This window comes from Thermobia domestica, chromosome 15, assembly GCF_964235325.1.
Source record: "Thermobia domestica chromosome 15, izTheDome1.hap1.1, whole genome shotgun sequence".
In the NCBI taxonomy this organism is placed as follows: domain Eukaryota; kingdom Metazoa; phylum Arthropoda; class Insecta; order Zygentoma; family Lepismatidae; genus Thermobia; species Thermobia domestica.
Genome location: NC_137468.1, coordinates 161,875,916 through 161,892,765, shown reverse-complemented (window position 1 = coordinate 161,892,765; position 16,850 = coordinate 161,875,916). Strand labels below are relative to the sequence as shown.

The following is a 16,850-nucleotide window of genomic DNA, read 5'->3' as shown; positions in this document are numbered from 1 at the left end:
TGGTCCGTCTTGGAACCACGACTCCGGCGACGATTTCCACTTCCATCCTCTCTCACAGAACTGGCCGATGCCCTGCACGAGGAATGGTGTAAAATTCCACTTGCTACCATTCACGACCTCTATGCCTCCATCCCACGTCGCATCAAGGCTGTTCTGAAGGCGAAAGGTGGCCCGACACCATATTAATCTGGTAAGTTGCAATTTCGTTCAGGTGTTTCCATTTTTCTGATCACCATCTGTAATTGTTACCTTTGTTGTACATAGTCGCAAATATCAATTAGGTGTAACAAGCACCTAAAACTTTAGGTAGCTGAAGTACATACTTAGCACATTAATCCTATCAGGGGCGGATCCAGGGGAAACTTTCTTATTTTATATATATAAATAAAACCCATCCCAAAGTTTGGAGCCCTTAATAGTAACAATATGACAACCCACCGCCCCCCCCCAGAAGTCGGTCCTGGATGCGCCCCTGAATCCCATATGTTCCAAATGACGGGTACCTAAAAAGTAGCTGGGACATCTAAATGGCACATGCCTAGCACATCTACTTTTGGGCCACCCGATATATATATATATATATATATATATATATATAATGGTAATTTTCACATTTTATCTACGCCACTGCATATCAAGCAGTTAATCATGTATGTTTCAGTCTCGTATGAGTTCGATTGCCGGTGGAAGAACATTGGAATTTGAATGCATTACGGTGGTTTAAATTCTACCCTAAACTGTACATCCACGCATCATATACCTCAGTGCTGACAAGAGACTAAATTTCAACAACCAAACAACCACCCTGTTAACAGCAGAAATATAACTAAGAGTACTGATGCCAACACGTGGGAAAAATCCCATTTTGTGAGAATTATTAATATTAATTTCTCGGAAAAGAATGAAGAGAATTTTCGTCTCATTTGGCATCATATATAGGACTTTTCATATACAGGGTGTTCATTTATTATGTGTAGCCAAAATTCACTGGTGAAATTCTCAAACCTAAAAAATAAAAAAAAATCCATATGAACATAAGGCGAAAACTGCGTTATTTCAAAGTTACAAGATGCTGAAATCGAGAAAATTGTAACTTTGAGGCTGCCTAGCTCGAAAACTATGAGAGATATCAAATGTAGTTAAAGAACTATTAGAGAAACTAGTACATTCTCTATCTAAATACCCATGTTTCAGAGTTAGGTTATACCGGCGCACATGGTTTTAGAGAGAGGTGGAAGAGCGGAACCCATACCGCAGATCCCTCTATAAAACCCGTTCCGCCGATACGTCCCAACTCTGAAACATGGAAATTTAGATAGACACTGTACTATTTGGGCTAGGAATTAATTCGTGCGGGTGGACAAGAGATGGCGCAACGAACGGAGCGTCCCACAGTTCCGTGTATCCACACATGTGTTGCAAACCCCTGTCATCGCGTATCGTTCGTAGTATAGGGCAGTGGATTAAAGCGTCAACAACACCAGTTTGTAGTTAAGTGAACATGGCGCAATTTGTGCCTGATAAAGTGTTTTTGCGGGGTGTCCTGCTGCATTACTTTAACATGCAGAAAAGTGCGACTGAAAGTCATCGTATTTTGGTGGAAGTGTATGGTGACCATGCTCTAGCTGAGCGAACGTGTCAGAAGTGGTTTGCACGGTTTAGAAGTGGTGATTTCGGCTTGGCAGACCAAGAGCGAGCTGGACAGCCAAAAAAATTTCAAGACGAAGAATTGACAGCATTGCTCGAGCAGGATTCGTGTCAAACGCAGGAACAACTTGCAGCAGCATTAGGCGTTGATCAAACAACAGTCTCCAAACGCTTGAAAGCCATGGGAATGATTCAAAAGATGTCACATTGGGTTCCACATGAATTGAAAGACAGAGACGTTGAAAGACGAAAAACCATTTGCGAATTGCTGCTTCAACGACAGAGCAGAAAGGGGTTTCTGCATCGAATTATTACGGGTGATGAGAAGTGGATCCATTACGAGAACCCTAAACGAAAAAAGGCCTGGGTGAAACCAGGTGAACCAGGTCCATCACAACCAAAACGAGATATTCACTGTGCAAAGGTTATGCTGTGCATATGGTGGGATATGAAAGGTGTGGTGTACTATGAGCTGCTGCAACCGGGTGAAACTATGAATGGAGAACGTTATCGACGACAATTAATGCGTTTGAAGCAAGCTCTGGCCAGAACACGACCAGAATGGGAGAACAGACATGATAAACTTATTGTTCAACATGATAACGCTCGCCCACATGTCGCAAAACCGGTCAAAACCTATTTAGAAAATGTCGGATGGGAAGTTTTACCCCACCCGCCGTATTCACCAGACGTTGCTCCTTCGGACTACTACTTGTTCGATTGCATGAACAACGATTTGATTGGACAGCGGTTTACTTCTTCAGAAGATATCGAAACATGGGTCTCTGACTGGATCGCTTCCAAGGATGAGGACTTCTTTCGCCACGGAATCCGTACATTGCCTGACAGATGGGCGAAAGTGGTGGCTAGCGATGGACAATATTTTTCTTAAGGTATTTATGTATTTTGTGTTTGTACTACAGCTTCAATGTGTGCGTACCAACCGCACGAATTAATTCCTAGACCAAATAGTTTCTCTAATATTTCTTTAACCGCCTCTGATATCTCTCATAGTTTTCGAGGTAAGCAACCTCAAAGTTACAATTTTCTCGATTTCGGAACATCTTGAAACAATGCGTTTTTCGCCCTATGTTCATATGGATTTTTTTTTATTATTTTGGTGTGAGGACTTCACCAGTGAATTTTGGCTACATAATAAATGAACACCCTGTATACAAGGTGAGGCAGTGGTCCAAGTTATACGTTTGCTGGCATAAACATGATCCTGATTTGAATGTTGCTTCGTCAGAAAACATGAACAGTATGTCCGGCTTCATGTGCATTATTTCCAAGATAATCTATGTAGCATTCATACGTGCTTACTTGTTCGCGTTTGTAAGATGCTGCACAATTTACAAGTGGTATGGCTTAATTCCTAAATTTCGATGCAAAATTCTAACCACTGACCTTTCAGAAATGTTAGTCTCTAGAAAAGGTCTGCGCGAGGACTTGGTTGGCTGGTTAGCATCGCTTCCTGGACGAGAATTATATTCTCTTCAGTTCGGACAGATCTTTTGCTACAACTGTTTCCCTAGTAATTGTCTTGAACGAACCCCGTCCTTACAAACCTCGTAGATCCTGCCAGTTGTCAGGCGGGATGGTGCATCCTGTCCGGTTCAAGCCATGAATTTTTCTTGTACACTCCGCATCAAAAAAATTGCGACAGCCAACGCCGTGCAGTTAGGCCACCCAATATACACCTTCTTATCCCATAATCGTGTCAGGTAAATAAACCCCCTCTCTCTTCTCCTTTCTTCTCTCCTATACTAAAATTAGCTAATAAAATGAGAGCAATTCTTATTTCAAACTACACATGTATTAGTCTCGATAAAATGAAATAACAAAACCGAGACGAAACAAGATTCATAAGTTGATATACGGAGAAACTGAAACACACACAATGAAAAATTGAAACCAATGGATGTCTATTACACAGAGATTCTGAAATGAAGCAGAGAGAGAGAAGAGGAGAGAAGAAGAAAAAAGGGAGAACAGATAAAACTGTAGAAAACAAACTTAGTAAGAAAAGAACCTAACATTATAAAGTTCCGTCTCCAGAAATCCAACAGTAATATAGAAATAACATTTGTTTTTACATATTTTTCAGAACTATTCGAATATATAAAGGATGCTTTAAACATTAATTGTGTCACTTTCATAATGGAAATATCGTCCTTTTCAAGTAGAACTGTAGATCGAGACACATCTTGGATAATGTCAAAAGTTTAACACACATGCTTTGTTTCCACGTGGTTCGATTGCAAATTCGGTAGTGTTCATTAAACGTACTGTTCCAAAATACAGTAGATAGCTTTGGTCATATCCTTCATTTCACAATAGTAAATGCAAACTGAACAAAAAAGAAAAAAACGAAACGAAAAAGGAAAAGAGAAAGAAAGAAAGAGAAAATAGAAGACAGTTCTATTTCGCTGTTAAATTTCTATCAGAAATAACCTATATTAAAATTCCAAAATATATCATAATGAAAAGTTACAAATATTAGAAAGGAAAAGTTCATGTTCCTCATAGTTTAAGCATGTTTCAAATTTCAACGTGAAAAAAAAACATTGAATTATATGATGGGAACAAATTTTGTGTCGAATTAGTATAAATGAAATTTCCTTATCAAATAACCAAAGAGTTACCATTTTCTAGCCTTTTCCGAAGATTTATCTGTTCCGAACATCCAGCATTGATTTCGTATCTTCCGTATATAAGGTAATTTGCACAGATAGAATGAACACGCTAAGAGCTCAAACGGATCATCGTGCCAGACGAATGTTATTGGTTAGGTCATAGACCACCACTGGGTCTAGGATTCAAATCCGTAGTAACCCAGTAATTCGACTGAGACTCGGTAACCCGGAGGATAAAAAAGAGATTTTACTTATTCCCTTGCGTTTAAACAGTATTTCTGTCAGAGATGACCAGGACTGGAGATGTTATCCCCAGAGCACGAAAAACACGACGCCGAAGTTAACAGTTAATTAGATTCACCAGACCAGGTATATCGGGCTCTTGCTCAGTTTTAACTTTGGAACATGAAGTGCGCGTGTGTGAGAGAGGGAGAGAAATGAGAGATGCAAAGACAGGATAAGGAAACGTCAAGACAGAAAGAGAAGAGGACTAATATGAATATAAAACATACTTATCATTACAGTTTATGCTATAGAACGACTACACTGTTTATTTTAATTATCGCCAGTGATGCCTTGTAAGTTCTCCATCACAAGATAAATCTCTGCAGCCATTATTTTATACGAAAAAATCATACTACCTGATGGGGAATAGAATCTAGATTTTCCATTTGGAAGTCTGGCACGTTACCACTACACCACCGATTGCTTTAACCAAACCTTATTTAACAAATGGTGTAGTGTTTCTTTCTGAGAACGATAACACGAAAAGTGTATACTGCAGATCAATGATGTCTTTGGAATGTCCTGGTAATTCCCTTGCTCTTTCCCAACCAGCATTCGTAAATCGTCTCTATCATGATACAGGTGTTTGCTTCCACATTCGTATGTAATGCTTGTCCAGTATGATAAGTCGATTCTTCACAATGACTTTGTAACAATTTTAACATTGGCGTGAACAGGATTTGAACCTACGTTCAATAGCTGTATTATTCATAAGGCCATTACGTTACCCCTACACTATCATGCCATCTGAACTTACAAGCCAAATATTACTTATTATAGCCCTGATCTTTGGAACGAACCAAAGTACACAACGAAATTTACTTATTCGACGGCCTAACGAGAAATTAGTTCACACTAATAAAGGAAAACATACAATCAAGGAATAATTACAGAAATAAAACATATTTTTCAGCAATTTCGTCGTGCAAGTTCAAAGTATGTAAATAATAATAATAATAATAATAATAATAATAATAATAATAATAATAATAATAATAATAATAAATGTTCAGATTCACAGTATAGTAGTCTATTATTATTATTACTGTTATTATTATTATTATTATTATTATTATTATTATTATTATTATTATTATCAATTATTATCAATTATCCGCTTCGTTGGGTTAAATTGAGAAAAAAATAGTAATATGTTCCGTTACTCAGTCACTGTTTAGGATTACTAAAGCGCTCTTTTTATCGGTCATTTTCGATGTGTTTTATATATCCCCTCCCCACCCTATGTTGTGGAGCACGGCATCTGCAGTCTCATTGTTGCTCTCAGCTATCCGGAAAAATATGATTTCGACACTAATATTGGCTATTTCGATCATTTTTATATGTATCCCCCTCCTCCAAGTTGAGAACCTGAATTTGGATTTAAACAGCATCAGATGTGTCACTTTTAATCTCAGCAACTCCAAAAATTATAGATTCGCCACTTACACCGGTAACTTTTCGTTCTTTTTTAAATGCCGCTCCCCCTCCCCAATTCTTAAGTTACACTGTCAAAGTGCTATGACAGAAACCATCTCTGGTTCGAACTTCACCTAGGTTGAAAATTTGATCGAGAATGGTTTGGTGATTCGAGAGTCATTAAGTTTTATTTAGTTTTATGTATCTCCCTTTCCCATTCCCCTTCCCAAGTTCTCCCGTGAAAGTGAAATGATGCAAATCATCTCAGACCCGAACCTCACCTATGTTAAAAATTTGATCGTGATTCATATGTTGTTTCACGAGTTATCGAGTTTTATTTATTCTTTATAATTCCTCCCTCCCCTCAAACCCTAAATTATATCGTCAAAGTAAATAGATAAATACCATCTTAGGCCGAACTTCATCTATGTTAAAAATTTAATCGAGATCGGTCTGGTGCTTCAAGAGTTATTACGTTTTATTCATTTTTATATATCAACCCTCTTCCTCTCCTCCTAACCCTAAGTTTTATCGTTAAAATGAAATGACAAAGAAGCTTCCCAGGCCCGAACCTTATCAATATTGAAAATTTCATCGAGATCGGTCGGGTGGTTGAAGAGATTAGGAGTCACAAACATAGTTGCTTTCAACATTATATATAGGTTATTATTACTATTATTATTATTATTATTATTATTATTATTATTATTATTATTATTATTATTATTATTATTTGCGTACTTTTGAACTTGCATGGCGAAAGTACTGCAAAATATGTTTTATTTCTTTATTTTTCCCTCGATTATATGTTTTTCCTTTATCAGTGGACACTAATTTCTCTCTAGGCCGTCGAATAAATTAATTTCATTGTGCACTTTGGTGCAAATAACGTTACACGAAGAAGCCAGTTCGTTCCAAAGATCAGGCCTAAAGCACGTAATATCTGACTTGTAATTATAGACGGTTTGATAGTGTAGGAGCAACGTAATGACCTTATGAATAATAGAACTATCGAACGTAGGTTCAAATCCTGCTCATGCCAAAGTTAAACTTTTTACAAAGTGATTGTGAAGAATCGACTTATCATACTGGACAAGCATTACATAAGAATGTGGAAGCAAACACCTGTATCATGATTGAGACGATTTACGAATGTTGTTTGGGAAAGAGCAAGGGAATTACCAGGACATACCAAAGACATCATTGATCTGCAGTATACACTTTTCGTGTTATCGTTCTCAGAAAGAAACACTACACCATTTGTTAAATAAGGTTTGGCTAAAGCAATCGGTGGTGTAGTGGTAACGTGCCAGACTTCCAAATGGAAAATCTAGGTTCTATTCCCCATCAGGTAGTATGATTTTTTCGTATAAAATAATGGCTGCAGAGATTTATCTTGTGATGAAGAACTTACAAGGCATCACTGGCGATAATTAAAATAAACAGTGTGTACGCTCTATATCATAAACTATAATGATAAGTATGTTTCATATTTATATTCGCCCTCCTCTCTCTCTCTGTCTTGACATTTCCCTATCCTGTCTTTGCATTTTTCATTTCTCCCCTCTCTCCCTCTCTCACACACACGCACTTCATGTTCCAAAGTTAAAACTGAGCAAGAGCCCGATATACCTGGTCTGGCGAATCTAATTAACTGTTAACTTCGGCGTCGTGTTTTTCGTGCTCTGGGGATAACATCTCCAGTCCTGGTCATCTCTGACAGAAATACTGTTTAAACGCAAGGGAATAAGTAAAATTTCTTTTTTATCCTCCGGGTTACCGAGTCTCAGTCGAATTACTGGGTCACTACGGATTTGAATGCTGGACCCAGTGGTGGCCTATAACCTAACCAATATCATCCGTCTGGCACGATGATCCGTTTGAGCTCCTAGCCTGTTTATTCTATCTGTGCAAATTACGTTACATCCGCAAGAGATGAAATCAATGCTGGATGTTCGGAACAGATAAATTTTCGGAAAAGGCTAGAAAATGGTAACTCTTTGGTTATTTGAAAACACATTTTTTTTTAAATACTAGTTCGACACAAAATTTGTTTCTATCATATAATTCAATGTGTTTTTTTCACGTTGAAATTTGAAACATGCAACTTTTATGAGGAACATAAACTTTTCCTTTCAATCATTTGTAACTTTTCGTTACGATACAGTTTGAACCTTTAATATAGGGTATTTCTGGTAGAAATTTAGCAGTAAAATAGAACTCTTCAATTTTCTCTTTGTTTCTTTTTTCTTTTTCTTTTTTTCCTTTTTTGTTCAATTTCCATTAGTAGTGTGAAATGAAAGATATGACCAACTCTATCTACTGGGTATATTAGAATGTATTTTGGAACAATACGTTTAATGAACACTACCGAATTTGCAATCGAACCACGCGGAAACAAAGCGTGTGTGTTAAACTTATTACATTATCCCAGATGTATCTCGGAGATTTACAGTTCTACTTGAAATTGAGTATGCTATTCATTATGAAAGTGACACAATTAATGTTTAAAGCATCCTCTATATATTCGAATAGTTCTGAAAAATATGTAAAGACAAATGTTATTTCTATATTACTGTTGGATTTCTGGAGACGGAACTTTATAATGTTAGGTTCTTTTCTTACTACGTTTGAATTCTACAGTTTTATCTGTTCTCCCTTTTTTCTTCTTCTCTCCTCTTCTCTCTCTCTGCTTCATTTCAGAATCTCTGTGTAATAGACATCCATTGGTTTCAATTTTTCATTGTGTGTGTTTCAGTTTCTCCCTACATCAACTTATGAATCTTGTTTCGTCTCGGTTTTGTTATTTCATTTTATCGAGACTAATACATGTGTAGTTTGAAATAAGAATTGCTCTCATGTTGTTAGCTAATTTTAGTATAGGAGAGAAGAAAGGAGGAGAGAGAGGGGTCTCTTTACCTGACACGATTATGGGATAAGAAGGTGTATATTGCGTGGTCTAACTAAACGGCGTTGGCTGCCGCAATTTTGATGATGCGGAGTGTACAATGCTTGGCGACTGAAAAACCTCCAGCCAGCCAGCTATTTTCCTTCGTTCCTCAGTGGAATATCGGCACGCTGTAGTTTAATCTGCAAGACAGAAATAAAAGAGCTCTCATTTAATGTTAACATCTTTTTGCCTCACCCTGTATACTTTATCGACAGTAATAAAATTCTCTAGGGGTGTGAAATAGACTAATGAGTCATCAAGCTTGAAATCAGTGTTGTTAAGTTTTGATACTGGAAAATGCGTGCCAGTGCAGAAGTATCTTAAAAACAAAGTCCAATAATGCGCTGGTATTGTTTTGAAAGAAAATAATTTACGGAAGAAAGTAAAATGTGAAATCAGAAACAACCAACTTGGAAAACGCTCCACACAAAATGACTAACGATTAAAGTTCTTCTAGTATTGTGACGTTCATTAGATGATGGCACAAAGGCATGATGTAAATACTAAACCAAACCAACGAACTGTACTTGTTTTCATCATTTTTAATTGTCTCTTTCAATTAAGGAAAATATTTAAAGGCTGAGAAAAGCAAAAGGGCTAATACTCATCGCAAAAGATATATAGCAGAATTTTCTTCTACAGTGTGGTCCGGAAGTGGACGTACCCCTAATTGGTGTTTTCTGACCCACATTTGGTTTTACCCATATTTCTTTAGTAACATTGCTTGGCATTGTCTGGCAACATTGTTATGCATGTTCATTTGTTTTCTGCTATTTTCTGCTTGGTAACAGTTATTTGCAATTGTTATTTGGATTGGAAGAGGTTGTGTATCTTCACCGGCTCCCTTTGCCTGGCCTCCAAGAAGTCCCGATCTGACGACACACACAATGCTCTCTGGAGTTTCATAAAGCAACAAGTAAGAAACACTCGATATCACACAACGCAGGAATTACGACCAGCTGTGGAACACGCCTTCACCCTCGTGACTCCGGAGTGTCTCCGCAAAACATCTGCAAGAACTTGGCGCAGAATTCAGCTGTGTTACTACATGGGTGGTGATCATACCGATGTTTATGACTCTTAAAACTTCAAGGTAACTGTGTACAGACATTCTACCATAACTAACTATACTGTTGAAAATAAAGGGAGGGAGGTACGTCCACTTCCGGACCACCTTGTACATGTAACAAGTAGAGCTTTGAGAAGAAACATTTTCCATCATCGGCTTGCTTAAAATTCAAAAAGGATTTGAAACATGAAGGAGAGTTTGGAAGGGTAAAAATGGCTAAAAGGTTAAGAAATGTAAAGACAAATCTTCTGTAAACAAAAATTAAACACATTGGAATAGGCATTCACTCAACCATTAGCTTTTTTGCTTTTCTCATTAAATTTCATCAACGCTCGCAATATTGTGATATATGTAGTATTGATAATGTAGTATTTGATCATGTAGGCTGTAGGCTGTTCATGTAGTATTTGATAAACGTGGAAGATCGGAGTTCAAGGATAGTTCACCCATAAATTGAATCAAGTAAATGAGGTTCAATAGTTTCATTTTTCACATATTAAAGTTTTTTTTTCCTAACAAGGGACATCATCCAAGTGTCCGGCTCCGATTTCAATGAAATACTTTTCGCTGATAGAGGGCATGTATACATTATTTGTGATGACAGAAATTTTTGCCATGGTGCATGTTTTCTATTATTTTAAATAATTTTTGAAAGTTGTGATGTGGTTATTAGAGATTACTGCAGAAGTCCCTTATTACCCTTTGGAGAGCAAGTGGAGAACAACAATGTGGATACATATAAGGCCTAGGAAGAAGTCGTATGGTATGTATGATCTTGACGGCAGCCATCTTGAAATCCACCAGTTTGAATTAAAGTCAAGTTTTGAAAAATGATAACCATAGCATGTGACACCTCAGTTCAATAACAAATTTTCCCAAAAGGGTCCAATGGTATGCTTATTGTTGTTCTATAGTTAACCAATATGAATTTAGGACTGCTTCTAATGTGCACCAAACGTCCATTATTCGATCTTTCAAGTTGGTAACACTCTTAATTTTTACCGCATGTTTTAAGATTCCAACTTGCACTTTGCAATTGCTGCCATGGTTCATGTTTTCTAAATTTACTACATTTTTTAAGACTTGCGATTTGTCAGTTCATGAATAGTGTTGGGATAAGCAACAGAATAAATTCAGAAGGATTGCTGGATGCTTATTGCTTGTTACCCTTACCGTATCACTTCCCTCTATGCCTAATATGTATTACCGAAGCTTTTATCAACTTATTATCATTAATACGCGGGGTAGAAGCGGAGGTAAGGGACCTATACACATAGTAAGTGTAAACAATTATTATGCCTGTAACTTTTCCCCAAGTGTGCGTATCTTAAAACTAACTTCACAATTGCCTTCCTGATTAAACTCTAGCCCGAAATTATGTATCATATTACCCTTTTCTAATTTAAAAAAACTTAACCTTAATTCCAAATGGCAGATTTCAAGATGGCTGCCGTCAAGGTCATACCTACCATACGACTTTCCCCTAGGCCTTATATGTATCCACATGGTTGTCCTTCACTTTTTTCATTAACACTCCGTTTACAAAGGGTAGTAAGGGACTTCTGCAGTAATCTCTAATAACCACATTACGACTCTTTAAAATTATAAAGAAATAGAAAATATGCACCATGGCAAAAATTTCTGTCATCGCAAATAATACATACATGCCTTCTATCAGAAAATAAAAATTTCATGGAAATCAGAGCCGGACAATTGGGTGATGTCCCTTGTAAGCAGTATAACGTGGGAAATTCAAGAGCAAAATAGGAATTTCTGCCTCTAGAGAAGGGATTTTATAATGTTTCAGGTTGGCATAGTGCCCTCTTATGAAATTGATGTGGACAATAGTTCGGTTTTTTTTACTCTTATGGTTCCATAGTCTGTATCATGCATGTGAATTCAAACTAAACATATGTTCATTTAATATTTTCACAAAATTACATCACATAATGTGAGAAATAAAGGAACTTTATCTTTTGGACATAAACTAACATGGAACCAGATATTCTATCAATTGACTTGTTTCCATAACGTGGGAGTGGAAAATTTTACTTCTGCTTAATAATTTGCAAAGCATTCCCTTTCTTTCTACATTTTTATGTTTATCTTGTAATGTTTTTAAACTACTAGGTAGTTTAATGTATACTTTTTTTTAAACATTTATTTCATACGAACGAAGCCTGTGCTCATGTATGGTTAAGTGGTAAACACGCTACGTGTGTAATCTAGGGTTCGATTTCAATTGGACGTTCTTGCAAAAGTGATTCAGATCTCACTTTAATCCCCTCCCTGTGTAATTTTGGAACAAAATGCTTTCCCGCACTGTGTGCTTTTTTCTTACTTTGCGTAGTAATATTTTAAAATAATTACTTCTTCAGCACAATTCATCCTGAATAGCAAAATATATATTTTATCATCGACAAACATATTATTCAGTTCCTCACAGCTAAATTCAGTAAATTGTATTCGCGGACTAATATTACGCCCAACACAGAACAGGCTATAGTGACCGAGACTGTAATATTGCACCAAAACACAAGGAAGGATTTAAACAGTGGATTCCGTTACTTGTAATCTCAGTGATTGAAAGAAAAGTTAAACTCCAGTTAAGAAAAGTTACTTTCACCTATCATGTTTCTGCTCCTTACAGCACAATACTCAATATTTGATGAATCTTTCTAAGTCTTCATTCAGCGACATATATAATATACTTTGTTTTATTCTTCTTCGCAATATTTCGTCATTTCTATGCTAGCTTTCTACTTTCCATTCACATATTAAAATTTTAGTAACAATATTATCTGTATATCAAAAACTGGTCATCTGTGTTGTTTTCTTCCCCCTTCTGCCTTATACCTCCCTTCCTTCTGCTCAAATCATTCTTCACTATTCTTGCAAATAGGTATTAAATAATTTTGGCGAAATGCAATGTTTTGGTGTAACATCTGTCACATGGTCCTCTACTATTTCATCTAACCACAATCGTTTCTTTATATGTAAGTTTCTTCTAAGCCTTTGGTATATTTTATACCGTCTCGAAATTCTTTAGTATCTCCATCAAAATTACCCAGTTCAGGCACATAAAAGCCTTAGGAAGGAGAAAAGGCATTTAACGAACTTTTGTCTAAATCAACGAACACCACATACATTTCTTTCATTTTGTTTTGAAAATCTTTCCCCTATTACTCGGTTATTATTAAGTTCAAAATCTCTTGTCGTCGCTAATTCTGTCGAGGAATTTGAAGCTTAAAATATAGAAAACGATAATCATGCCTGTTGTCCTGTATGGTTGCGAAACATGGTCGCTTACTCTGAGGGAAGAATGTAGAGTGAAAGTATCTGAGAACAAGATCCTCAGACGAATATTCGGACCCAAGAAGAACGAAATTGGCAAAAACTCCATAACGAGGAACTACATAATTTATACGGTTTACCCAACATTATTAGGGTCATCAAGTCTAAAAGGCTAGGTCATGTAGCCAGGATGGGAGATAGTAGGAACGCTTTCAAAGTCTTGACTGGAAGACCAATCGGAAAACGATCATTAGGAAAACCTTGACGCAGATGGGAGGACAATATTAAGATGGATCTCGCAGAAATAGGAATACAAAGTAGGAACTGGATCCAGTTGGCTAAGGATAGGAGTCGGTGGAGAGCTTTTGTGAGCGCGGTATTAAACCTTCGGATTCCATACGCCATAGAATTAGTTAGTTAGTACCTTTCTCCATCATAGCAAAGAGAATCCTGTAAGAGCAACAATGTTCTTTAGTGGGCTAATCAGCAGCGTTTACGTGAGTTTTATCGGAGTTCTCCTGTTTTATTCTACCAAGTCTTCCACAATTATTCAGTCTCATTAGTTATCCGTCTCCTTTAGCATATAGGGCATAGCCATGTGACGTTAAAGATTATGTTTTACTTTGAACTTACTTATTTGTTTATTCATTTTGTCTCTTTGTCTTTTTTTTTACGCGTATGATCTGAGACTAATATTTCTATATTTCTGTGGCGTAGTGGTTAATGCATCGGCACGGTATCCCGGAGGACCCACGTTCGAGTCGCGGTCCAGTCAGTTACTTTTTCACACTTTGCGTCCTTCCATTTAGTTGACAACAGGCGAGGCCTCGAAGACTTCTGACATAGGTGTCTCCACTTTTTCTCCGTTATTTCCTTTGCGCCACTCGTATGGTAGGTCAATGAAGGCCACAGGTAACGAACCTAAGCTCAATACCTGAGTTATTCATGTCCACATTAACAGAGGACAGCATATTTCAGGACCAGATGCTGAACAATCGAAAGAACGTTTACTCGGAAGTTCTAAATTCTGCAAGTACTGCAGCTGCAAAAGTAGCTAAAAAAAATTATCCCATATATATTGTAATATTCTGCACGTGGTTGTATTTGTAAACATCAGCATGTGCTTTTATTTATAAACAAGAACACATGCCCTTCCACTAAAAGTTACTACATAAAGCAAAGACAAAAATCTTCGTTACCACTTGGTTATGTGATAAGAAAAAGGCTAGCACCATTGCTACGCTACTTTAAAAAAAAGAAAGGATAAAACTCGATGCATCGCCTCAAACAACATCAGTTTCAGCTTGTCAACTCCCCTCTCTTAGCTTGCCTGGAGCTTTGAGACCTCCTGCCAACTCTGCTTGCCTGGAGCATTGTAAAAACTTAACTGCTCTCCTAGTTTGAGTAGACCTCTAAAAGATTTCTAGCCGCAACTATTCTTAGAGCTTCGTGGGTTTCCTTCCCGCTTAGTTTGCCTGAAGGTTTCCGGAACTCCAACCTCTCTTTGCTTGTGTGAAGCACTGAGAATCATAGCCCACTTCCACTCAGTTTGCCTAGAACTTTGTGGATATCCTTCTTTTGGCTGCCTGTACCTTGGGACACCTATTTACCCTAATTACTTAGTGGATTTTGTGTTGTTCTTAGTAAATGTGTGTTATATTGTTTTATAACAAAAACTTTCATAATAAAAAGTTATGAAAAGAAATTAAAATTCCGTGTATAAATTGCTCTAACTAGGTAATTTTACAATATTAACCTTAATTAGATATATTATTTGGACGTTGTTTATTGCTTATAAAGCTTAACGACAACAAAATATTCTATTCTATTCCTTCTCAGTCGGCAACTCCTGCTCCACAACCTTCAGTGCCAGCGCCAGAGCTACCAACGCCTAAGTTGGACTCTATTGTAGAGTGTCCTTTACCAGAGAAGCCACAAGCACAAGTTGTTGAAAAATCAGAGGAAGGACCTCCCGTAGTTCAAGTACCAGCAAGGGAAAGTACAAAAACCAGGTAATACCTCTAAGTAGTGTCCTACCCTTGTATTACTAATATATTAATAAAGTTCACAATAATCCTCCCTCTCCTGAATGTTCAACGTAATGATTATCAAACACTTTTACATTTATTTATTTATTTTTGCTTATTTGTAAAGTCAAGCTCCGTTTTTTTTTTTTTTTTTTTTTTTTTTTTTTTTTTTTACATCAGTGAACTGAATGTTTCACATTTAACTTAAATTTTATACTGATAGGTAAGAGATACACCACAGCCACCACCAAGTGCTCCATGTTAGGAACTATCTTCTTAGGTAATCAGAATTTACCTGATTGTTGCTCAGCTTTATGGACATTCCCAAGGGGATAAGGAGGAGGGAGCGTGGTTAGTTCTTTGAAATTCAAGTAAATCAATAATTTGAATTCAGTTTATGGGCATAAGCAATATTTTCTAAATTTAATTCTCCAATATTTTCCTTATTTCTTTACGTTTCCAATTTAAAATACTTGTGATATGATGGTAAGTAGTAATCAAAATATATTACGTATAACCACTTGTCTTTTTGCGTAAATATATTCTGAATACTAGGATGATACTGTACAAATCAGCGCTTCAGTCCTGTATATTGACTCCTTTTCCTGCTCCCATCGTGAGTGTAGCCTTATGTGCGAAAAGGCCACAAAATATCCTGTGGACGCCCATGCTCAGCTTTCTGCTTGTTGCAAGTTGAAACAAATTACCTCACTGCATGAAATAATAAAATTTTTGATAGCTATATAGTTAGATCATTGTATTTTGTATGTAATACTAATATTTTTCTCTCTCTTTCTCTTTTCTCTTTGTTGTTTTTAGACCATTGTCCATTTTTCGCAAGAAGTCAAAGGTAAGTAGAGACCACTAATTTACATTTATTTATTTATTTTAAAAAACGTGCATTTTCTCTCTCTGATAATATCAGAGCTGTTGAAGGTACGAGGAGAGAGGTTTATTGTTATGCTCAAACTTCTTGATATTTTGGATGTGTTGGCCGTTGTAAAACAAAATTAGTGCTAGTAAGCGTGCTATGTTGCCTAATGAGAGCAGTTTTACTCCTCCTTGTAAAAGTCCTGAGTAAATATTTGCTCCCGAAGTTTATCTAGGAAAGATGTTTTTAGAATGAATGATGTATGTTTTCTTTTTTTTTTTTTTATTTCGAATAAAGAATAACATTTCTATGTTCAATATATTTTTTTAAGTGTTGCTGTAGCACACTTCCATACTATGCGATCAGACAATGTCATACCTAAAGTCATTGGCTTTCACCTAAAGTCAAGAAGGTCACCTGAGCCCTATTTTAGTATCAATAATTGAATACAAAGAGTCGTATTGTCCTTCATCAGCTTTCAAGCTGTTGGCCGTAGTTAAGAGATTGCTATCATGTACTCATTTTTATTTATTTATTTATTTATTTTTGTTTTTAATGTATAAATGAATTAAAATCAACACATCCCGAAATTAATAATGAAAACAAGAGAAAAAAAAAGTGTTTTTTTGGCAATGCATGTCCTAATCAAGAAAAT

General features: G+C 36.6%; 1 protein-coding gene across 1 annotated transcript in view; it reads left to right on the top strand.

Moving 5' to 3' along the window:
- LOC145671324 (uncharacterized) overlaps window positions 1-16,850 on the top strand; it is a 78,638-nt gene that overhangs the window by 49,523 nt on the left and 12,265 nt on the right. The window contains exons 4-5 of the mRNA XM_081740325.1: window positions 15,137-15,309; window positions 16,144-16,174. Of these exons, the coding sequence (XP_081596451.1) occupies window positions 15,137-15,309; window positions 16,144-16,174 (204 nt within the window). The remainder of the gene's footprint in view (window positions 1-15,136; window positions 15,310-16,143; window positions 16,175-16,850) is intronic.